Source organism: Podarcis melisellensis, assembly GCF_964234715.1.
Source record: "Podarcis melisellensis genome assembly, chromosome: 3".
NCBI lineage: Eukaryota > Metazoa > Chordata > Lepidosauria > Squamata > Lacertidae > Podarcis > Podarcis melisellensis.
In genome coordinates this window covers 89,682,502-89,707,543 of record NC_138530.1, presented here as the reverse complement: position 1 = coordinate 89,707,543, position 25,042 = coordinate 89,682,502, and the positions used below count along the sequence as shown (strand labels likewise).

The 25,042-nt window shown below is 43.0% G+C and overlaps 2 protein-coding genes across 2 annotated transcripts in view; both read right to left on the bottom strand.

Moving 5' to 3' along the window:
• The window catches only part of ELOVL5 (ELOVL fatty acid elongase 5), a 214,622-nt gene that overhangs the window by 98,979 nt on the left and 90,601 nt on the right, over positions 1 to 25,042 (bottom strand). The gene's annotated exons all lie outside the window — the stretch shown is intronic.
• On the bottom strand, positions 17 to 24,111 carry GCLC (glutamate-cysteine ligase catalytic subunit). The gene is made up of 16 exons (XM_081906261.1): positions 23,650 to 24,111; positions 15,523 to 15,635; positions 13,565 to 13,747; positions 12,971 to 13,084; positions 10,352 to 10,410; positions 10,129 to 10,265; positions 9,684 to 9,758; positions 7,880 to 7,996; positions 6,323 to 6,461; positions 5,789 to 5,901; positions 5,059 to 5,151; positions 3,824 to 3,928; positions 2,494 to 2,575; positions 2,027 to 2,130; positions 1,036 to 1,156; positions 17 to 221 (listed from the first exon to the last, which is right to left on the bottom strand). Exons 1-16 carry the CDS (start codon positions 23,797 to 23,799, stop codon positions 22 to 24), a joined length of 1,905 nt encoding a protein of 634 aa, XP_081762387.1. The 5' UTR covers positions 23,800 to 24,111; the 3' UTR covers positions 17 to 21.

The window sequence follows — 25,042 nt, the reverse complement described above, 5'->3', positions numbered from 1 at the left end:
CCAATGGATTAAAACCTTTCATCAAAAAGTGCTGGTTTTAGTTCCGCTGTATTTTACTTTGTTACCAAGCAGTTCAGGGCATTCAACTTGCTCTTCGGCGATTTGGTAGCATTTCCAAATCAGGCTGTAATTAATCTCTTCAGTAATCACACTGTCATGTTTGTATGCTGGGTGGTTCGCGACGAACTCTCGCATCCATCGAGCGGCTGTCATTAATTCTCCTGGGGGAGAAGAAAACATCACACAAATTCACATTTTCCTATCTACTGTGAAAATATATACCCATCCCTTTGCTTTCTGTTTTAAGAGGTAACTTACTTTGCAAGGCCATTTTATAACTGAATACAAGCTCCAAGGTGCTGTCTCAAACCATATCCAACGCAAGGAATGCAGGCAAAGCACTCATTGGGTTTCAATAGTAAAACACCAATTTCAGATACAGTCACACCTTGGAAGTCGAACAGAATCCGTTCCGGAACCAAGGTGCAGCTTCCAATTGGCTGCAGGAAGCTGCGGAACCTGTGTCGGATGTTTGGGTTCCAAAGAACACTCACAAACCAGAACACTCACTTCCGGGTTTGTGGCACTTGTGAGCCAAAACGTTCAACTCGCAAGGCGTCTGACTTCCGAGGTACGACTGTACGTCTCAAACCACATTGTAAATAAAACAAGTTCTATCAAGTTTCTCTATCATCATCCACAAAAACATTTTTTTTTTTGCATTCCTGTTTTTCTACAGAGTTTTTAAATTTCTGAAGGTTTTACTTCTATGGGGGGGGGGAACTATTTAGCAAAAACAAATGGATAAAATGGAAAGGTGATTTGCAGTCAGAGTTGTAGTTAACTTTTAGGCCGCTGCAAATAAATAGACATGAATGTGATAAGAGGAGTTGGCAAAATAGAAGGTCATATAAAGTTAAATTAAAACCAAAGCAGGCTGCATCATATACTATTCTACTTAGGACATTAAAAGCTTTCCGATTCAAATACTTCCAAAAACCTGTATCACTGGTGATGCCAAGAGCGTTTCCTTACCTGATGCTCTCTTTTTAATGAGTTTCAGGTAGTTTAGAATGCTGCACCTTGTATCTACGTCCACTTCCATATTTTCAAGGTAAGAGTTCAAAATTGGAATTAATCCAGGAAATACTCCTTCCTGCAAGAGGCAGATCATAATTGAAATAAAAAGTTTTTCCTTTTAGTCGAATACTTCAAACCCAAGGTTTCCTCTTCCAAGGGATTCTCAACCTGTCTTAACAGTCTACGAAAATTTAGTTCGAGACCCCATAAACTTGACCTGTCGTGGCCTTCCAGCTCCCTTCTGTCCCAGCAGACATGGCCAATGGAATAATGGGAGTTGTAGTCCAACAACATCTTAGAGGGCAACAGGTTCCCCACCCTTGTCTTATAGGCTAAGTCAAAATGAAAGACAGGCAACTCAGCCAATTAAGATCTGGGTGAGATTTGGGCCAGTCACTGTCTCAACCTAACCTGCCTCTCAGGGTTATTTCTAATGATAAAATGGGGAGTTCCCATGTACACCACCATGAGATTATCGGAGGAAAGGTGGGATATAAATTTCAAAACGAATTAACAAAACTACACTGCCATATCCTGAAGGTATTTGGTTGGTCTGTGTAGACGGGGCTTTGCCCAATCCAACAGGGCTCTACATATGTCTTGTGAATCAGCATCCATCATCTTCTGTCCTCAGGAGTCCCAAATCTGAGACTCCTGCCTGAATGCTTTAGGCCCACAACGTTACTGAATCCTACCCCTGCCCAATCCAGAGAGAGTTAAGGAAGTTAAGGCCCTCCATCCCATCCCTATTCATACACCAAGACTGAAAACTCCCTGAGGGTAGTGGGTGGGTAGTGGGCTGGTTGGAAGTCGCTGGAGCAAGGAGCAGAGCATCAAAGGTATACACCTGGAGAGACAAGAGAAAGCGTCTACACTTCCCTGCAGTCTGTTTATGGATCTTAATATGAAGCTTCCGCCTTGTTTAAAATGTAGAAGTTGTCCTCACCTTTCCATTGATTATTGTATCTATGCTCATTAAGGTATACTCTTCAGAATCTGTCTCTGTACCATTTTGAGCTGGCCCACATCCGTCCACTACAGCATTGCCACCTTTTCAGATGAAGACACATTTTTTTTGGGGGGGGGAGGAAAGAGAACACAGAACAGCTAAAGAAAACCGTTAGATTCATGCTCATCATATATACTTCATTCCCCCCCCCTTTAATTGATTTCCCAAAATTTTTAAACAAACAAACCTCTTAATTGTACTTAATCCAATCTTAGTAACATTGTTAAGTGACTTCCTCAAATCCCCCTGGCTGAATTTCAGTGTATATCATTGTAACAGTTTTCTAAAACTAATTTTCTCATAAAATTAACTTAATCACTGGTCATCGTATATACTTCAAGTGACTAATAAAGCCGACCAGCAAACAGACAGACAGACAAACAGACAGACAGACAGGAGCCTACCTTTACAAATGTCTTTTCTGAAATAAAACATGCCTTTCCGAACAGCATCCCGTTTCTGAGCTACTTTCATGTTCTCATCCACCTAGCGAATGGAGACGTGGGGGAGAAAGGTTATATATTAGATGGTAGCAAGGGAAGTGTTCAGTCTAGGTCTGAGAGTCTTGGAAACTGCATTTCATAGGGTTGGCTTACACATCTGGCTTCCTAAACGCGATCATTTACACAAGTGGCACTTGGGAAAAACTTCAGGGTGAATCAGCAAGCCATCTGCTTGGTCACAACTGCAGTTCCTCCGACAGCAACTACGATGAAAAATGGTTGCCACTTCACAAGCTATTCTGGGCACACATTTGTTTATTCATGTACACAACCATAGGGAGGAATTTAGCAATTTGAGACGACTTTGAGCTGTTCACTTACTTACTAGTTTAAATATATAGAAAGCAACTAGACATCACACACAGAGCGACATTTCCCCCTTTCACAGCTTAGCATTCACATTCACACGGAACCAGAGTGCTCAGTTTGAAAGTCTGATTTCTTGCGGGAAGTTCAATGCAAAATGGGTTGGCGTGCTTTGTTAGCACCAGGTTCAGTTCGCAACATCTCCTGTTAAAAGGATAAAGACTTCTGCTTGGGATCTTGTCAGTGAGTGCAGACAATACTGGACTAGATAGAGAAATGTTCCACCTGGTTGTAACGTGGCTTCCTACGTTCCCAGTGCTCACCCTGTCAAGCGAGGTTTGCAAAACTATTACAGGAAACTACAGATTCCGGGAAGTATTAGGCATCTTTCCAGGCCAAGTGCACATCCTACCACATAGGCTAGAATTTTCTGCAAAACGTGGGGGTTTTTTTAGCAAAGAAGTTGATTTGGGCAAGGGTCTCTGAAAACCACAAAATATTAGGAAAGCTAACAGAACTATACTTTGGAGTGGAACCCTACTTCTGCAACTATAGTCGCAGAACTGGAGAGAGGACGACTGTGCCAACAGAGTGCCTCCACACACATTTAGGCAATTCCCTATGCTCAAGTGATCCCTCTTCAAGCACAGCCTATGCCATTTGCAAGGCACACTCCAGAGAAGCCTTTTGAGAATGGAGAAAATTCAGTTGTGTGAGCTGCCTTCCGTTCACGTAACCTTGGATTCCAAACCATGAACAGAATTTTTAAAAAACTAACAAAAGCAATTTAAAAAAAAATATAAAAAGTTGTAATACATACAAAGGGGAGCATGTGTATTTTAAGTCAATTCTCACCTTAGGTGAGAATAGGAAATGTTTTCACGGTTCGAATACATTAGACCGAGGAAGAAAATGCTCCTCTTACCTTGGACAAAGGAATGAGAAAATCCAGTTTGTAGGAGAGAATGACTCGAGTCAGCAACACTACAAACACAACGTAGGCAGAATTCTCAAAGTCTGTTAACTGGACCTAGGGATTGAGAAATCACCGAATATAAGATGGACAAGTGTGCCAGAAGAACCACTAACATGGTTGAGCAGCAAGTTCACAGTCTGAAATCTTTTTTGCTCCGTTGCTCTGAAACTCACACAACAGTGAGAAGACTGGGAATGGCCTTTGGGCTTGTGCCCTCTTCCACAAAGAAGCAAAAACAGTAGACACCCCATACTTTCTCGGGCACAGAATATCCCTGAGCCTGCAAGGATCCTACCCATTAGATTAAGTGGATTCTACCTTGCAGGGTGGGGGGTGGGGAATCTTGCATTCAAGCAAACATGGGGCCTCTGCCCCAGAGTGAAGGAAATTCCAGTTAGAAGCTGGAAAGTGATGTATAGATGAGAGTTTCCCCTCACCACACAATTTCTTCCCAGGACTGCTAACAGTCTCCATTACTGTAGCGTTAGCAAAGTAGTGACACACGCACTCACTTTTATTTTCTATACCCAGAAGCTAAAATTTGTGGATTATATTCTGGGGGGGGGGGGGTTAAGCCATGATATAAAAGCAGTTGCCCTTCATGATTTTAAGATGTCCATACCTATTACTTGTGTTTGGACAGAGACTGGGTGCAACACACCAGGCAGTGAAATCAAATGGCAAGAATCACCACTGATCTGAGTGAAGCTGAACTGCACACCTTATCAAAACCGTTGATGTTTCTTTAAAAAGACATACATGACAGATGTGAATAGACAGCTACAACCCCTTCAACTCTATGCTTTGGACTGTAAAGTTTTCATTTGCAGGGACCTGTGACTACTAGGTCCAGTCGTGGACGACTCTGGGGTTGCGGCGCTCATCTCACTTTACTGGCCGAGGGAGCCAGTGTTTGTCCGCAGAAAGTTTTTCCGGATCATGTGGCCAGCATGACTAAGCTGCTTCTGGCGAACCAGAGCAGTGCACAGAAACGCCATTTACCTTCCCATCGGAAGGTTTATCTACCTGTACTTCGTGCTTTCGAACTGCTAGGTTGGCAGGAGCAGGGACCGAGCAACAGGAACTCACCCTGTCACGGGCATTCGAACTGCCAACCTTCTGATCGGCAAGCCCTAGGCTTTGTGATTTAACAGTCCTATCTATGAAACATGCTTCTTACTTACCTCCATTGGTCTGAACTCAACCCTCCATCCAATGTCTGAATTTGGAGGTGGTGGTTTGAATCTCATTGTCTGCCAATTTGTTGACTGAATATTCTGCAAAAGACAGTATATACACATTAAGGCTATGACCTCTAACAGCTTCAAGAGTGGTAAACTATTATGAAACTGTTTTTGCCACACAGTGAGCGTCATGATTTGAACACAGGCCTCCCCGGTTCTAGTCTAAAATTCTAACTAGAACACCATGCTGGCTTTTATTCTACCCCAATAAAAGAGCAATAATTTGAAGCTAAGATTGCAGGCACATTTCTGTCATTTTAAACTAGAGTTTGATGCAGCTCTTCAGACAGGATGCTGGTTCCAGTGAGAGCACACTTTGTCTGTCCTTTCACTTGCTTTTTGCACTGTGCCAGATGAGTTATAGGAGTCTTTCCAAGTCAATACTGACTTCTGCTCTGAATGCTTACCCGTACGTTTAGATATTTTTGGTTCACTCTGCACTTCTGCTGATATCTGATTATTTAAATTTAGACAATGGGCAACGAAGTCTATTCTATGTCCCCAACATGGATACACTTGTAATTTAAGAAATGCCCATGGACCACAAACTACTGCAAATCCCTTGGCTTATCTGAATGTAGTTGCATGTTGCATGCTCTACAGCAGTCCATAGTACACTGAGCAGAAAAAATACAGCTTTTACTATTAGGACACTAGTATAAGATACAACCTCAAAGTGGTCAGATTCATTTGCATCATCCAGATGTATTTTCTCTTCGAACAGAGTCAAAGGATCACGGATAAATAAATGAGCAATGTGTTGGGCCAACAGATGGTCAATGCCTATAAAAATCAAGAAATTGGGACACTTTTCAATATTAAGAAGAAAACTGGCCTCTCAAATATGATAACTAGGTGAATTCATATTTGCCTGCAGTTGCTTCACTAAGAATTATTTGAGAAGTGGAATAATCACCATAAACCTATGAGCTTTTGCGAATATAAAGGGAATTATGGTTTGTGGCTTGTAGTGTTGCCATTTGTTGCTAATCCATTATTTCCTACTACTTAAGAACAAAATCTGTTTTCTAGATGAGGTGTGCTCTTCAGAAAATTCCTTAATAAATATCCTACTTTATGCGCCATGGTATTTCAAGCACAGCCACTGCAAAATTCATCACGAGAAGCCCTTCTTACAGATTACGTATTGTTAAGACAGAAATCAACATAAACGTCACTGTCACGCAGTTTCAAATAAACTTACCTTCCTTTACTAACTGCTCGTAGATTTCTTTATCTACCGTCAAATCAATGTCATTGTATTTTTCACCACATTCAGAGAGATAACTGTCTATGGAATCGTATCTGGATTTATTGATTCTGTAGCGGTTGTTCTTCAACGGCTGTGTAATTTAAGAAGAAGGGGGGAATCTAGTGATAGTAACCATATCTAGTAATTATAAATGTTACCTGGCAATAGATACTAAAAGCAGGCCCAGTTCACGCCACACTAAACAACAAACAATGATTTCACGTGAACAAGCACTGAGTTGGTGTATGCTATTTAAAAATTCCCCCTCTTCCCCCACTCACTGCTGTGCCACAAAGAGGAAACAGCCCCCAGTCTGGCATGTTTTGTTGTCTGAACCAATGCTCATGGTGTTTCTACCAAGCAACCCACAAGCCATAAGCCAAGAACAAACCTTGGTTACTGCTTGTGATCTGGACCTTTGTCAATGGATGACTTTTATCAAGACAACAGGAGCGCAACCCTCTTAATTCTGCTTGATCTCTCATCGGCTCTTGAACCATCAACAACAGCATTATCCTGAACCGTTGTTTGGTTTTCAAGGGGGTGGTTTCAGAGCGTAGAAACTGGCTGCACTACTTTGTTACAAACCCTATTTAGTATCTATGGAAAACTGTTGGGAGCAGTCGTCAGCCAGCATCATAACAGGTCAGGGATGATGGGAGTTGTAGTCCAACAAGGTGTGCAGGTCCACAAGCTCCCCATTCCTGTGCCAAAAGAGCTTTTTTAAAAAAAAACAAACAAAAAACCCACGTGAAACCTTTGTTAACTAGCCAAATCTGTATTCAATTTAAAACTTGATTTTAAATGAATTTTTAAAAACAACCATTTTGTAACTAAGGCTATATACTAGGAGTGCGCACTGACCATGCCATTTGGGTTGAAAGCAGCCCAAATTGACTTGAAAGACCTAGTTCAAGGGGTCCAAGTCTTCTTCATTCCTTCCCCTTCACTAACAGAAAGCTAAAAAATGGCATTAGAGTGTTTTTTGCTTTGGTTTTTTTGCTAAAAGGGATGATACACACACACACACACGTACCTCGGGTTAAGAACTTAATTCGTTCTGGAGGTCCGTTCTTAACCTGAAGCACCACTTTAGCTAATGAGGCCTCCCGCTGCCGCCACTGCGCGATTTCTGTTCTCATCCTGAACCCGAGGTACTATTTCTGGGTTAGCGGAGTCTGTATTTCTGGGTTAGCGGAGTCTGTAACCTGAAGCGTATGTAACCCGAGGTACTACTGTACAGCCCAATCCAGAGTGGATTATGGTCATTTTCCTGAGTGCCTGTAGCCCTTTTTTTAAAGTGCCTGGACAGCTAAGGCACCACAAAACACTTCAGAGGTCCCCACTTTGACTCATGCTCCTTTACAGAGATCTCCAGCAAGCCAAAAAAACTTCTCACGTTTTGCCCTGGCCTTTGTCCCAAGGCAACGCAAACTCTTAATACATACTGCAGAAGCATTCGCTACACAGGCTGTTATTATCATCACTCAGGTCCTTGTGTGCACTTACCTCCAATCCCCTCTCCTCCCTCGTTCTGTCGTCTACGGAGGCAGATATCACTCCCCAACGGCAATCGATATCTGTCACGTAGCCTCTGTATAAGGGAGCTGCCGCACTTAATGCCATCTAAAAGAAAAGCGTCAGGAAGTACAGAAAGCTGCTAATGTATCGCCATTTAAATCTAAAGATGGTTCGTTCCGAAAAACAAGGCACGTCCCCCCCACAACTTGCCTTCAATCAGAGAACTCTTACAAGAGCTGTATCTTACTGAATAGCAGCACATTTTGGGCTAATAAAACACATATAATGTGGAGCTTCGGTTAGCATTCTCTAATATAGTCTCCCTCTTCCTAATCTAGCATGCACTATCTCATTCAGTGTACTACAGCTGCATATTTATGTTCCCGGAAGAAGCATATACAGAGGGAGTCCTATGAGGAATACCTCATTCTATTTTTTAAAAAATGACAACTGGGTTTCGTTCGGTGTGGCCCATCAGTTGGCAAAAAGACTTCACCTAGCAGGACAGGGCTTTGTTTATCCACAGGTAAGCAAGTTGTGCAAGAATACCCAGTTCCAAACTGAGCATTTTATTGGCATAACGTAACACATCACACATAAATTGCTTGCAAATCTCATTCTAGGGTGATTGGACCACTTCTCTGAACCCCTGTGTTCTCATCCTCCATCAGTTCTTGCAAAGTGCCCCCAAGTTGGTAGTATTCAGAAAACCTGTGCAGAGCCCTGTGCATTTGAACACCATAAGGTTAGGGTTGGATCTTATGGGGTACATGGGCCTTTGCAACAAATATTCTGTTGCCCTGCCTCTCTTGCTGATTTTCCCCCTTAAAAATAAAATTTATAAAATATACGAAATGCGTTATAATAATTAACACAGAACACAAGATAAAGCATGATCTACTAAAATCATAATTCATACATAATTTCGTTATTGACTACTGCCATTCACCACCAGTCTTCCCTTACCACTTCCTAAAACAGCGCCACTTTCCTTATATCGTTTTGTTTCCACAGTGAGGAGGCACCAAAGAGTTCAACTTTAAGTGCTTGTTTCACAAATGCTGTGAAAGTAAAATAGGATTTTTCAAACTCTTATTTTACCTGAACTTCTTTGGTAAGCGTAGCAGTGATACCACTTACACGCTAGGTGGAAGCCATTAACTTTTTGTAATATCTTGTTTGAAAACAAAAGTTATCCTTACTTATGACAAAAATCTAATTAAGAGATATGACCGTTAAGGCCAATATAACCTGAAACCCAAAGGTTGTTCTGCTCAATAGAATGTGGGCACACACAGACACATTTACAGTGGTACCTCGCAAGACGAATGCCTCGTAAGACGAAAAACTCGCAAGATGAAAGAGTTTTTCGTTTTTTGAGTTGCTTCGCAAGACGAATTTCCCTATGGGCTTGGTTCGCAAGACGAAAATGTCTTGCAAGTTTGATTTTCAATGCATTCCTATAGGAATCCGTGCTTCGCAAGATGAAAAATTCGCAAGACGAAAAAGCTCGCAGAACAAATTAATTTCGTCTTGCGAGGTACCACTGTACACACGTTCAATATGTGTGTGGATGTGCATATGTGCATCGCGCCGAACCCTGATGTGACCCCACAAAGATATCACTGAAACGTCACTAAAAGGGCAGAGCAGGGCATTTGCAGGATTTTTCAATTGGTTTCAGTTATACACAATTTCACTTGACCTGCACACACACACTTGACCTTCTTTATGTTGATTTTCTTTATGAATTATATAATGTTTGGCGCAATAAATTCTACCACTCACTCACCACGATGGGACAGATGGTCGCTAGCTGATCATAAAGGTATCTTGCTTCAGAGATGCTGCAAGCCTGGAATGTTACCTGTAGGATGATATCAAGCCAACCGCTATTAAACCAAAAGAAATAAAATATGCACGGCCACTTTAGCAAGCTGTAGAACCAACGTCCCCATGACACCAAAGCTGCAAAAGCCTATGGTCACTTGCATTATTTTAACCAACTGCAACCAACCCCTTCATGCAGATATGAAGACGCAATTGTAATGGGAAATCCCAGTATGGTCTCCCAAGCAGTTCCTTGCTCACGTTCCTCCTAGGGATGGCTAGCCAGTAGGCTATACAATCACTTTATGTAAGCAGGAGCTGCAGGCTTTAATATGGAAGTTAATATTGCTTAAAAGCACTAGCAAATATATATATATTTGCTAAAGCATTTGTTTCTGCGAGTTTACCTGAAGGCAGCAGTTGCCCATTCCAAACCCCATGGCATCCATGTAGACATGGTCAGGCTTGACGGCTCTTGCCCCTTCACCATCATCATTAGGGAATGTTTCTATGAATGGCGACGGAGTATTCTTGTCTTTAAATACTGCATTAGACAGGGTGACAAAAAGTTAAACCCGTTGCTAATGGTCCTACTTCCCTTTTTGAAAAGCAAATTATTTGCTCACTTACTTGGTACGTTTATCACTACTTTTTCTCCTCTTCTGTGTCGAATGTTTCTTGTTAAAGTACTAAAACGGAAAAGGAACCTGCTGAAATGCCATCTCAACAAACAACAGCCGCACCCTTTTTAGTGATTAGCAAAATAGTGTTTTATTTTTTAAACTTAGATGTAAACTTTTAATTTTAATTTTTTTCTGGATCTTCCTACTCAGCTAGGTTTGTATCAGAACAGCACTGCTGCTTCAGAGGACTCCCTGGATAAAGAATCCTCTGAAGTAGAAATGTTATATTCTGCTACTATATATAGCTTGCTTTTATTTTCAGAAAGGTAACAAATTTATACCAACCGTTATTCAAATTTTTCAAGCTAAAGTGGTGTCCCAGCAACTTTTCGGGATCCCAATACAGATACAGTGGTACCTCAGGTTACATACGCTTCAGGTTACAGACTCTGCTAACCCAGAAATATTACCTCGGGTTAAGTACTTTGCTTCAGGATGAGAACAGAAATCATGCTCTGGCAGTGCGGCAGCAGCAGGAGGCCCCATTAGCTAAAGTGGTGCTTCAGGTTAATAACAGTTTCAGGTTAAGTACGGACCTCCAGAACGAATTAAGTACTTAACCTGAGGTACCACTGTACAAGCATATAATAGTGATTTAGATAAGAAACGCTCAAGTTTCTTGAGACATATCCTGGGGCTCCCAAGTTCAATCAAGTATGAGACGATGTGTGCAGAACTAGGTATACACACGATGGAATATTGGGTGTGGGCTAGCACTATAAAATACTGGTTGCGTTGCGATTTCAATTTCCAGCCTTCGAGTCTGATTTCTGACTTATTTAAGGACTCTTATAAATCCAGATGGTTCCAACTCTTACATAGAAAAATCAGTTCTATTGGTATTGACTTGGAAAAGGTAAAGGTAAAGGTACCCCTGCCCGTATGGGCCAGTCTTGCCAGACTCTGGGGTTGTGCGCCCATCTCACTCAAGAGGCCAGGGGCCAGCGCTGTCCGAAGACACTTCCGGGTCACGTGGCCAGCGTGACATCGCTGCTCTGGCGAGCCAGAGCTGCACACGGAAACGCTGTTTACCTTCCCGCTGGTAAGCGGTCCCTATTTATCTACTTGCACCCGGAGGTGCTTTCGAACTGCTAGGTTGGCAGGCGCTGGGACCGAAAGACGGGAGCGCACCCCGCCACAGGGATTCGAACCGCCGACCATGCGATCGGCAAGTCCTAGGCGCTGAGGCTTTTACCCACAGCGCCACCCGCGTCCCATTGACTTGGAACTCTTGTATAATTCAAGTGAGCAATACAATTATCGTAATATTAAAATCAGATTAAGGGACATTGAAAAACAAAATATTGAGTTAGCTGTAAATACAATTTGCTCCTCCAAGTTTTATGGTTTAAATACAACAGATAACAGGGTCACTTACATTTCAAAATTAGCCCGACTGAACGCTTTCCCCTCAACGTTTGTCAAGGGCAGATATTTAAACATCCCCAGAAACGATAGACATTGCGGATGTTTTTTTGAATGTGCCGGACACAGCAGAACATATTCTTTTCTACTGTCCATGGTACAACCAACTACACAAACACGTGCTTTCCCCCTTTTTTGGGTAGTCTAACATCACGGCACAATGAAAATATCAGATTCTATCTGTCTGACATTAACCTGGAAGTAACTGCAAATTTTTATCAACAGTATCTCTCAGAGTAGTGAATGGCACTATTTAGCGGGAAGAAACTCCCATGAAAATCCTCATTATGACATATTTTTACATGGCTGTTTATTTGTATATATTTTAAAATTTTAGATATGGATGTTTTTTGACGGCCTATATTTGTAATGCCTAATATAAAGGTTTGGCAAAGTAGCAAGTAGTCATTGTTCTTCTGCTACAACTATGACAGAAAGCTGTAAGAGAAAGCCAGGGGAGCAGAATTTATTTATCTTCAACTATAATCAAATGTTCTGCTGCTGCAGCAGTTGCCAGGAGGCAGCAAGCCGTCAGGGTCTTCACACGCACACACCTCTGCACAGCCTCAACCGGTTTATAAATAGAGAAATTCCTCTGAGGAGAAAGGGGTGTGCAAGTCTCTGCTCCTAATGTAAGGAACGTTCATCAGATGTACTGATGAACTCCTAATGTACTCCTAATGTAACTACCTGCTCCTAATGTAAGGAACGTTCATCAGATGTCAATAAAACTGTACCAGAAGCTGGCCACAGTCAACATATACATATTCTACATATACTACTGAGCAAAGAAATTTAAACCTGAAGGAGATTATAAGTATCAATGAGTGTACACTTTATTCAGGTGGTATTCAAAAAAATGCAATTCCATTTGGGAAGGACGTCTGGCTGCTCATGGTGCTGCCTCGCACGCACCTTTCCCTGCACTGCCACCCACAAATCTGCTCCAGAACAGTTTTAGGGGGCACACAGGAAAAAGAAGTTCTGGTGGGCACCCAGAAGGAGGGCAGTACGCAGCTTGTTTTCAAAAGCACTACATCCTCCGGTTAAGTTTTGCTTTCCACCCAAAAGGGAAATACTATTCTACGATTTGCACATCCCGAGAGAAAGGACAACTCTCTTCATTCTGAAATATACTCACCTAAACCTGGGGTGTTTGTTAATGGCTTCGTCCGGGAAGAAGAGAGACTTGGAGGCTCCTGTCTCAACAGGGGTAGGCACACACTCTGGTATCGTAAATCCTGGACAGCCCAGTCTACACATTTCAAAGCAAACCGTGAAAGGCTTTTAAAAATAGTCAAAAACATATAAAAGCTGGAAATTGCTACAAACGCATCAGAACAAAACAAAAAGGAAAGTAACGTAAAGACAAAATACTTCGGGGTTGGGCACAACTTTCTCACATGGACAGAAGTGGAAATAGTTACGGGTACTCTGTATAAATACACTAATCTCCAGATTAGGAAGCAGATAGAGGGCTTGACGAAAGCCCTGTTAGATAAGTCACCAGCTACAAGACACCCTCCTTCTGTGCAAAGAGTTGGGAGGAAGAGGCAATGGCTTTCCAGGCTTGTAAGAAACCATGGAGGAGGACAGAAAAAGCAGGAGGAATGCCTGCTATTCCTGGGCTTCTCAGGCTGCTGTGAATCTCTCGCCAGGTGGCAAGGCACACTCAGCCCTGGTGGGCAGCATGATTAACGCTGTTTCAGCCCATATTAGAAGGATGGAGACAAACCTTGGAAATGATGTCACAGTGCAAACAGCTTCGTTTTGTTTCAGTACAGAAGCAGCCTCCAGGCGTCGCTTTCTCATGTTGTCTTGCACAGTGTTAAATTCAGACATTGTCCCTCCATAGGGTTGCCCAGGGGTCCCCTCAATCATATAGCTTCCATATTCTGGCCTCCACAGAGTTGGATGGCTGTGAAGGAAGCAATGGTGCATTTGAAATCTTTTTGACCAAAGGCAAGGACAGCATACAACTGTGACTGTAAGTCACTGGTGGCCAAACTTGGCCCTCCAGCTGTTTTGGGACTACAATTCTCATCATCCATGACCACTGGTCCTGTTAGCTAGTGATGATGGGAGTTGTAGTCCAAAAACAGCTGGAGGGCAAAGTTTGGCCACCACTGCTGTAAGTCTATCATCATCAACATCATCATCTCTATACCGCTTTATATTTTTAAAATAACTCAAAGCCATTTACAGCACATTTGAATCATCAAATAAAACAATCCAAAATAAAACTTTACTGGAGAAAGTCAAATATAAAGCATACAGTCAAAGCCAACATAAATTAACAGGCAACTTAAATATTATCTTAAAAGATTTCAAAGTAAAACAATACACAGGAGGTCAACACATATTTAACACAAGCAAAGTTAACAAAACAAAAAATTCTTTAAACGTTTCAAAAGAAAACATTGCTAAATGAAGTCAGGTATAAAGGACGAATATAAGAATGAATGCTTAGCTTGGAATCATGTGTTTTCTGCCATAGACTTATGAACCTGCTCAGCTGGATCAGTTTGCCCAGAGGGGACTAAGTCTACTTTAGGTTTATAAGACCATCATCTTTATGAGAAAGAGAATTTTGGCCACCTACCATGAAGCAGATATCTAAGCTGGGCACCAAACGGCTCCTTAAACCAGGGTTATGGTTGCCAAAACGGAATGCCTAGTTGCCATTTGGGGCCAGATGGCTTGAAAGTCGTATTTTTCAATACAACTTTTTGGTTCCTGAAATCCATTCAGACTGTGCAGATAAAATATCATGGATAGGATTCTACAGGATGTGTTGTTAGTGTGTGAAAACAGTAAAGATACAAGGATCCCCAGGCATGCACCTCGAGATGGTGAAGACGCCAGGTGCCACGCCCGGGTCGCAAGTGGCCGATAGCCAGGTGCAAAATGTGCCTGGCGAATTTTGAATGCTGCCGTGAAGGTTCTTTCTACATGGGCTGAGATGTCTCTAATATTCTGGGTTTAACTCCTGCTACCCAGACCCAGGGAGGGACACGGGTGGCGCTGTGGGTTAAACTACAGAGCCTAGAACATGCCGATCAGAAGGTCCGCGGTTTGAATCCCCGCGACGGAGTGAGCTCCTGTTGCTCGGTCCCTGCTCCTGCCAACCTAGCAGTTCAAAAGCACGTCAAAGTGCAAGTAGATAAATAGGTACCGCTCCGGCGGGAAGGTAAATGGCGTTTCCATGTGCTGCTCTGGTTTGCCAGAAGCGGCTTAGTCATGCTGGCCATATGACCTGGAAGCTGTATGTCGGCTCCCTCAGCCAATAAAGCGAGATGAGCGCCGCAACCCCAGAGTTGGTCACAACTGGACCTAATGGTCAGGGGTCCCTTTATCTTTACCCAGACCCAGAAGCATGTGACAAACATTTAGAGGGCCACATTGCTGTGTGTCAAATGTCCCCTGACTTCCTGGCTGACAGGCGGCGAAACCAGCCTATTGGGAGTCCCAATCATCCGAACTGAGAAATACTGCTCAGAGACATCAGCATTAACAGTATTCTGGCATGCAAAATGACACCCTGTATCAAAGCTGACCACTTTGATAAACGCTAGTTGCCACGTGGCAAATAACATACAAACCACGTTCTGCTCACCGCTTGGATACTGACTTAGAAAATCACCTGAACTTCAGGAAATAAGTGGACCAATTCTAAGGACAGTTGCTACTTACTTTGGGTTTACTCTTTCTCCTTTTTCTTGCAAAGTATGAAGAACGTCTCCTCCAGTTAGGGACAACTGCGCTCTCTTGTTTTTATGGTCAAATACTACCAACATGTATTCCACCTGATGTGCAAAAACACGAACACACAACATTTAGCACACTAGATGAATACGGCAGGCTAGCCATCATTTGTAAACACATTGACAGGTTCAAGGCAATGCTCTGTAGGTAGGAATCTCAGGTGTTTTATTGAACTTTCATTATCACAAATAAGATTACAAACCTGCAAATCCCTAAAGCCACAAGCGACAATACTCAGCAGATGTCACTGTGGTTTTTCAGGCTCCTCAAGATGTTTTCAATCGGGGTGGGGGGGCAGGGGGGATCCACCCATGACAATTTCCCTCCCTGGGGCAAAGTTCTCAACCTGGAGCAAATAATTCCTGGTTAGCGGAGTTTGTAACCTGAAGCGTCTGAAACCCAAGGTACCACTGTACAAGCGATTCTGTATGTGCCATAGGTATTTCTGTTAGCCATTTCCCCTCTATCTGTACCAGAGCAATGTGCCCTAATCTGTGTCATGTGGTCTAACATAACTAAAGGATGTGCAACACATACCACAAACCAGGAAGCGGGGTTTAGATTTGCTATAGAGAACTAAACCTAGAGATTACAGTATTTTGTACACAACTAAAGGGAAAAAATGTGATAGATTATAGAGAACAAAGTGTGCTTTTCTTTGAACAGTGTACCGCAAAGCAGGACAATACTATAAAAACAGACAATTTTTTAAAAAGTGATGTTTATTATGGTTGAACCCATAATACACAAAAGGGATTCTTAACTGGACTGTTTATGTGTGCTTTTGTAGAATTCTATTATGCTTCAATTTGTTTTCCCTTGTGAATTCACGAAGGGGGGGGGAGGCCTCTTCCTACTTCACTTTTCAAACATGTGATTCAATTTACAAATATGTGATTCAATTTACTAACATTGAAGTCCTAAACTGAGGTTTTAATTTGAAACATGCTCTCAGCCAAATGGGATTTAGTCACTATCCATGAGCTACTGATTGCAGACACAAATATACACAATGCAGAAAGGAGAAATACTGGGGAAATAACCTAAAAGGTCTAATTCAAGGAATCTGCATTTTAGGAAAATTCTGACAAGCGAGGAATCTCAGGCATTATGTGACCCAAGCAAGCTGTGATAGAGGCATCTGTTAAAGAATGACTGCACCAGTACAGAGTACATTTGCCTCTTCCCAGCCACAGTGAGTAGATGTAATCCTACAGTAAGTTTCAGTGACAGATCACAGGCATAGAAACTCACCAAGCCATGGCACTTGATTGTCCAGTCTGTTTCTATGTGTCACAGCAGGAATGGGAAAATACCTGCTAGTGGTATCAGTGGCATCCCTGTGGCAAATTCAGTACGAAGTACTGCTTTGTCCAACTGAAAACACAATACACCTTTCCAAAATAGGAATCCTTGATAACTAACTGTACACTAAGCTTTCCAAACTTCCTGCATCTTCATCTCCAGCTCTAAGCTCTATGCATGGCAACTGTGGTAGTAAGAGACTGAACTCCTAAATACTGTTTGGCTATATTTTTGTGTTTGTTGAATCTGCTGGTAAGGCTACCAGCAAATTCTCAGATTCTGCCAAAGCTGTGTTTAGGGAACAAACTTAACGACTTTTATTTTGGGGGGAGTGGGTGGGTGGGGGAATAATATTAGAGACGTGTGGAAATTGGTTGCATGCATTAACATTATTTTTCCAGTCATCTGCATATATGTATTTGTTCCGTCCAGAACAATATTAGACACACAATTGCAGGTATAAAATAAATCCCGGCACCTAAAGCTTGTTACTCCAACCAACTAACTAACAGAAAGCAAAGGCTGCAAAATCCTGTACACAATCAGGTTATTAAATCCTTGGTCTAAGGCTGTGATCCTAGAGACTTTGCAGAGATTTCAGTGCTACTTGTTTCTGAGTCAAGAGTCATAAGATTGAGCTTCAAATGTGTGAATGCTGTAGGATACCAACTGAGAACAGAATGATGCTTTGGAAGTTCTTGCATTATGTAAGCTTTGTCACAATGAGTTTTGAAAGAAGCAACAGGGAATGTAATAGTCCACCAGGATTTCCATAGCACACTGTGATCAGGGTTAGAAACCGAGATACAGTGGACTCTCGGATTGTGAACATGATCCATGCGGGATGCACGTTCGCAACCCGCAGCGGCGCGTCTGCACACGTGTGGGTTGCGATTCGGTGCTTCTGTGCATGCGCGATTTAGAGCTTCTGCGCATGCGCGACTGCCAAAACCCGGAAGTAACCTGTTCCAATACTGATGGGTTTCCACGGGTCCGTAACCTGAAAAAGCACAACCTGAAGTGTCTGTAACCCGAGGTATGACTGTATAAAACTTAGGAGCCAAATGGCATGTGCTGCTATTTTTCAAATGTAAAAAATAAATAAATAATCCACGTATAAGACTAGGTTATTTTCTTAGAATATTGTGCTAAAAACTTGGGGTTGTTTTATACACGGATAGTGGAGAGGTGGGATGGGCGATTGGTGGCTGCTGCGAGAAGGATATTGTCTGTGGCGTATTTGCAGACGATTGGTGGGTGCCGAAAGGTCTACTGGCTATTGGCTGCTGCGGCGATTAGGTGGGCGATTGATGCTTGTGCTTGGCGAGCGTGCAGACGATTGGTGTCTTCGCCAATGTGTGTGCGATTGGCTGTTGCGTTCCTGCAGGTGAGCGATTTTCAGCAACCCCCCCCAAAAAAAGGTCAACACCTCTGGGCAATCTCCCCCCATTTTCTCTATTTGGAATCCCAAAAATGTCTTATACATGGGGGCATCTTATACACTGAAAAGTACGACAATCTTTTCTGAAGTTTTAGGAGGTCTGTTCGTAATACAGTTTGGGTGTGATCAAAAGGGAGAAACACGGAGAGGTTTCCTGCTCTCTTCTGTGAAGAGAAAGTACATCATGGGCTTCTCATTGCCTGTTGAGAGCATTTCCCCCTTGCTCAGAGGAAGTACCTAAACACACAGAGATATGCATGAACATCAAAGCCCACAGATTTGTGTCTCTTGGGCTCAATCCCACCAAACACCCATGCTGCTCAACACCTATTTAATGGGGACTCATTAGAGCTCTTCCATAGGCTGGCAAATAACCATGACAAGAACAAAAGTTTCTTTGTGGAGAAATACAGTCATGTTTCTCCCTTCCCTTGGCCAAAGCAGTGGGCAATGAAGTATGTTTACCACACAACCGAAGGCTGTGCACACGTTACTGATTTAGAACAGCAAAGGTTGTTTACTGCTGTTTCATATCATATCTGCACATCACTGTCCACACCAGAATGGTTTCATGTGTGTTCCATGTCTCCTGCTGCCTGTCCACACCAGTGGGCAAGAGAGGAGATGTCCGCATATGGCTTATGTTTTGAAATCAGATCAAAACTGGTTTTGGGGGAAATGAATCCAAATGCAGCATTACTCAAGAAAATATGGGATAAATCTGAATTGTGACTAATATCGTGCCTACATGGCTTCACAAATTAGTGGCAGGAGATCACTGGATGCAGAATAAATGGGAACCTCCACACAGCCTCAGTTTGCAGACTGGAAGGATGCTCCCAGGCAGGGTGTCATGAGGAGGAGCCGAAACCCCTTTCTTTGCACCAAGGTAGAATAATATGAAATAACTTCTCCAAGGCAGAAGAACAAATGTCTCATTATCCTCTTCTTTCAGTTGTTTACTGAGGTCCTTTCTTTCAGTAAACAAACACCTCCGAGGAAAGTAAAAGTGGTACAGGAGAAGTAAATGTTTGCATGTAGACCAAGGGAGCAGAGGAATATAATTAGTTGTTATTCAAAAGCAATAGAAAATGTAAGTATGTAAAAAAAAAATCAAATCAGCATTTGTAAAATTATACTTTCTTTTCTAAGCTTGACATAAGATTTCAAAAATATGTTTCTAAAATTGGAAAAGGAAAATGTAAGCCATAGGCAACATTATGGAAAGATGTTGTCCGCATATCTTTACTTGGACAACGGAACATTAATTGGTGTCCTTAACCTTTTCATAAAGCTTGTCTTTTAATACTGTCAGGAGACGTTTACTGTTATAAGTCACTTAGGGGAAGTTTACTGTTATAAGTCACTTAATTTGATATTATTTATTTATTATTATTCCATGAAGCAGGGATGCACATTTTTCTAATTATTAGTTTAAAGATTTTTATATGTGTACTGCATTTTAATATTATTTTCATGATGTATGCACACCTAATTTGGGACCACTTGATGACAGGCATCATGTTTAAAAGCAAACACTTCTTTAAATAAATGCATATAACATAAAGCTTCAAGTTAGCTGCCTTTTTTCAGAATCAGAAGAAAGTGTAAGAACCTTTAAATTAATTTAAAAAGGCTGTGACTCATTTGAAGTGCCGCTCCAGAACCAAATTAGCCCAGAGGCAAAAACTCTTACTGAAGTCAGTAGGATTTGACATGCTCAGCTATGGCAGAGATGTGTGTTTGTTTCTTTTTCAGACTTATGGTTCTACAAATTAAAGTTGGCCTTAGGGTACTTGTTATTTTTAAAATAAGGGATCTTACTTCTGAGTAAAAAATTGTGTAAGACTGGAAAGAACAGAGCCTAATGCAGAACAATGCAAGGGATTGAACTTGATGGCGCTAGTGGACCCTTCCAACTCCACAATTCTCCATGAATCAACTTTTAACACACAATTTAGTGTGTGCTGGACACAGCATCAATATGTAGTGCACAACACACACACACACACACACACTATGCTAAATTAAACAATACTGTTCTACAATTCTAAATGTTAACAAAATACAGAGTTTACAAACCACCAAGAGAAAACAAGAGTAACAAATATGGTTTGTTGTCAAGCAGATTCACAGATTTAACTAAACGAAGATCTGTTTCTTCTGGTTGGTTATTTTTTATACCATAAAACCTGACAAGATTAAACTTCTACTTTGATAGTACTGAATAGCTGTTTTCCCCCTGCTGAGACAAGTTAAGAGTGTACATAACATACACATATATTGTATGCAGTATAGATAACGATATGATATGTAACTTTTCAACTTTTAATCGGGATTCGGCTCATTAGTATACAAGATAAGCTTCAAGAAACCATGCAATTCTGTGGTCTTGGGTATCAGATTTTGGGTGACGGCCAAAGCTCAGTTGTAGAGCAAATGCTTTGCATTTAATAGGTTGAATCTCTGCATCTTAAAGGTAGGACGGGGGGGGGGGGGATCCTTCAGTCTAAAAACCTTGAGAGCTGCTGTCAAATCTAATACTGGGCTGGATGAACCAATGGGTCTCACTCAGTATAAGATGTTCTAATCTTCATGAAGGTTAAGCCTCTAAGAATGAAGCAAACCTAGGATATTCTTATAAAAGTCTTTTACACAAGCATCAAGTGAAGATGGGAGAGGCCAAAAGTAGCTCCTAAGTATCAAATCCATCTTCCCTTCTGGTGAGTTAAATTACTTGTAAATATCTCATCCTCCACTTAGGAACATGTTACATTAGTTTGATTTTTTTCAATATATAAAAAACAATTAACAAAAGAGTCTTGAATGTTTTTCAACATAACAGCTTTCCACGGGCAATCATCTTCAATTTTTATAAGATACCATGGCCCAAGGCAGCGCAAGTCTGGAGATGCTTTATGAAATCCACAATGTGTGGAGCAATTATAACAGGCATGTCTGTTTTAATGTTGCATGGCAATTCCTCCCATTAATTTAAATTCTTTAGCACGCTTAGAAGAACTGCAAGGTGATGCCTTTCATAAACAACATCCATCAGCCAAAGTGCCCAATACGAAGTAGGCTGCAGAGATTAAAACTTGTCTCACATTGCACATTTTCTTCTACCTTCCTCAGATACAGATACTCATGTTGGCTTGCAAATGAAAGAAAAAAAAACAGCTTGGAACCTCTGTGGATGAAAAGTGCCATAATGTTCTCAACCAGCCCAACCTACCAGATGCAGTAGAAAAGAAGCACAATGAATATTAGTTTTGGGTTGGGGGGCACCTTTTAGGCACAATCAAATTGTGTCTATGGTGTTCAAATTATTTTGCAACCGAGTTGGGAGACCAAAGACTCAAGTTCATTGTGTCTAAGAGCACATGACAAATTCCTACTAGAAATGCGCTGGGCTCAATGAAGCACACTTTTGTGCGCCTCGAGGTTCTCCCCCAAATGCAAATCCTTGCTCAGTTGTCTGCTAAATCACCCTGGCCTACGGTAACCTTTGCAAGCTATGCATTTCACACTTCTGTATCTCAAGTATAACACTTTTCCACCCTTCACTTTCACTTCAAGGCTATTTAAGGATTTATAATATAGAAAACCTGCCACTCATTATTAGGTCATACTATTACTGTATTTATTTCTCTTACACAATTTACGTGCCATCATTCAACTTTATTTCAAGGACAATTTTCAAGAACTGCTGCTGCTGCTGATATAATCCAGCATCTTCTGGGCCAGCAACTCAGAAACTGTACTTGGAGTGACCACATTGAAGCATCCCAAAGACAATACCTGGAAGTGAAATCCACGCCCAGTCCAGCCCAGTGTGTATAAAGGTTTGGTTTCCATATGACATTCTGAACATTACGTATGTATACGGTGGTGCTTCAATGTACAGTACAATTATCTTAAGGCAGATTCAAACTAGGAATGCTGTGCAAATCCTCAAGATATAACTTTCGTTTCTGCTGCCTTAACTTCCAGCATAACTCGAAGAGTGCCAAAACACAAGAGCACAGAAAGCTTCAGCTTTGACATCATACACTTTGGAAGAGGTATATCGGTTACACTCAGATCAATTTCTAGAAAAGGTTAATGAACAAAATTCTGGAAATCATAATATTGAAAACTCTTTCTAATGCCGCCCCAAATCATTTTTGTTTGCATTTTGATAATAGAAACATGAAATGGCCCAAGATGGTGAAAAGTGTAGGGAAACCTGTCTTTATCTCTTTCCCCACCTCACCTCATTCATAACACTGGTGGTATTAACTGCTGTAGCAAATATAGGCACACACTGCTTCAATCATTTTAATTCGGGATAACAGGAGAGCACGGTGGCACTTGTGTAAATGAACAGATTCACACTTGCAAAGACCTATTGGCCCTTCTGATAGGACTAGCATATACAAACCCATTTATTAGTAAACAAGCACCATGCCTACTGAATAGTCACAATGTGGGAAGACCCAGGCACAATCTGTTACATGCATGAGGGAAACTAAAGGGCATTTTCATAAGGGATGCTATACAAGCCTTTTAAACCACTTCTGAAACCGATTGAGAGAGACACAAGCTTTAAATCGGAAGTGCTTGTGGCTTTCCAATGTGACACAGGTTTCACACTGCTAAAAACGGCCTCGGTTGAGTGTGAACAAGCAGAATTGGGGGTGCAAGGGAACCCATGTGTGTGTGTGTGTTATTGGTTTGCTTTTCTTTTCACAGTGGTACCTCGCGTTACATACGCTTCAGGTTACAGATTCCGCTAACCCAGAAATAGTACCTCGGGTTAATAACTTAGCTTCAGGATGAGAACAGTAATCGTGCTCTGGCGGTGCGGCAGAAGCGGGAGGCCCCATTAGCTAAAGTGGTGCTTCAGGTTAAGAACAGTTTCAGGTTAAGAACAGACCTCCAGAACGAATTAAGTTCTTAACCCGAGGTACCACTGTATTATGTACTGGTATGTTGTGCTTTTTCATGTCCTGAACTGATCCAAGGGCAGCAAATAACAACAATAACACCAAAACAACCCCAAACTTTCCCCTTCAGGAGCAAACCCCGTCGACGTCCAGGAACCTCGCTCCTCATGCAACACGTGCACCGTGCAGGGTGCTGGGCGAGGGCAGGGCGGCCAACGGCCTACCTGCCAAGGCTGTTGTGTTGAAGTTGAAGCAGCAGCAGCCAAAGCGCGCCATGGTGGGTGGACGAAAGAAATAAAAGGAAGGAGGGAAGGAGAGGAGAGGAAGGAAAGCAGCGTCTCGGATTCGGCCTCCAGCTCCCTCTCCCCGGCCCCCACTCACCTCGTCGCCCCACTTGAGCACGTCCTTGTGCCTCTCGCCCACCGCCCGGTAGATGTGCAGGAACTGCAGGATGCCGTGTTTGCGCACGTGCTCCGCGTGGCGCTGCGTCTTCTCCCAGCTCAGAGGGGAGCCCTGCGACAGGAGCCCCATGGCGCCTCCCCGGGGGGGGGGGAGCGGCGCAAGGGCGCGCGGCGGGGAAGGGAGAGGGGAGAGCCGGCCGGGGCAGCGCCAAGGAGAAAAGCTACCTCCAGGCGGCGGCAGGAAGGAGAAGGATCCCCCGCCGGTGGCGAAACAGGAGATCGGCTGCTGCTGCTTCTCTCTTCCTCCCCGCCGCGCCTCTTTCCCCGCGAGGCTCCTGGAGGGGAAGCGCCTGTGCCGGCTGCGGACGGAGCGAGAGAGGCCAGCTGCGCGGCTCTGTGTGTGTGTGTGTGTGTGTGTGTAGATGCAGGGAGGGGGTGGCGCTGGTGACCGTCCCGGCAGCAGTGGGGCACGTGATCAGGGGGAAGGGGAAGGAGGCTGCTCTCGGTGCGCGCGCGCGCCTGGGCCTTTGCGTGCGTGCAATGTGCGCGCGCGCCCTCTGTCCCCGGCGGGCGGGCGGGCTGGCGGGCGGGCGCAGGGAGGGAGGCGAGGCGAGGCGCGCGTCCGTGTGTGTGTCTAGGAGGTGGGAAGCGAGCGCAGCAGGAGACCGTCGGCGCGCCGGGGGCGGTGACTCAGCACTTTCTCCCACGCCTCGGCTCGGTCCGCGCGCCTCCCTGAAAGGAAAAAGGGAAATCGAAAGTGCGTGGCTGTTTTTCTTCTCCCACCCACCCCCTCGAGCCCCCTGCAAAGAATAGGTTGCTTTATTGATCTAATAATAGTAGTAACAACAACAACAACAACAACAATAATAATAATAATAATAATTGTATCCACTCTGCACAGCTTCCAGCATTTGCAAAAACATAGGTAAAGGTAAAGGGACCCCTGACCATTAGGCCCAGTCGTGACCAACTCTGGGGTTGCAGCGGTGATCTCGCTTTATTGGCCGATGGAGCCAGCATACAGATTCCGGGTCATGTGGCCAGCATGACTAAGCCGCTTCTGGCAAACCAGAGCAGCGCATGGAAACGCCATTACCTTCCCGCTGGAGGAGTACCTATTTATCTACTTGCACTTTGACGTGCTTTCGAACTGCTAGGTTGGCAGGAGCAGGGACTGAACAACGGGAGCTCACCCTGTCGCGGGGATTTGAACCACTGACCTTCTGATCGGCAAGTCCTAGGCTCTGTGGTTTAACCCACAGCGCCTCCCGCGTCCCTGAAAAAACATTTAACTTTAAAAAACCTTCAGATGTCTCTTGAAAGATATATAACAGCTCATCTCCTTGACATCTGATGGGAGGGCATTCAACAAG

Excerpts from the sequence above, each read along its gene's own strand:
- GCLC (XM_081906261.1), bottom strand. The coding sequence starts at position 23,799 with ATGGGGCTCCTGTCGCAGGGCTCCCCTCTGAGCTGGGAGAAGACGCAG. Across the intron at positions 10,411-12,970 it reads AACAAACACCCCAGGTTTAG|TACTTTAACAAGAAACATTC; the intron begins GTGAGTATATTT and ends TTTCCGTTTTAG. Across the intron at positions 1,157-2,026 it reads ATACAATAATCAATGGAAAG|GAAGGAGTATTTCCTGGATT; the intron begins GTGAGGACAACT and ends TGCCTCTTGCAG.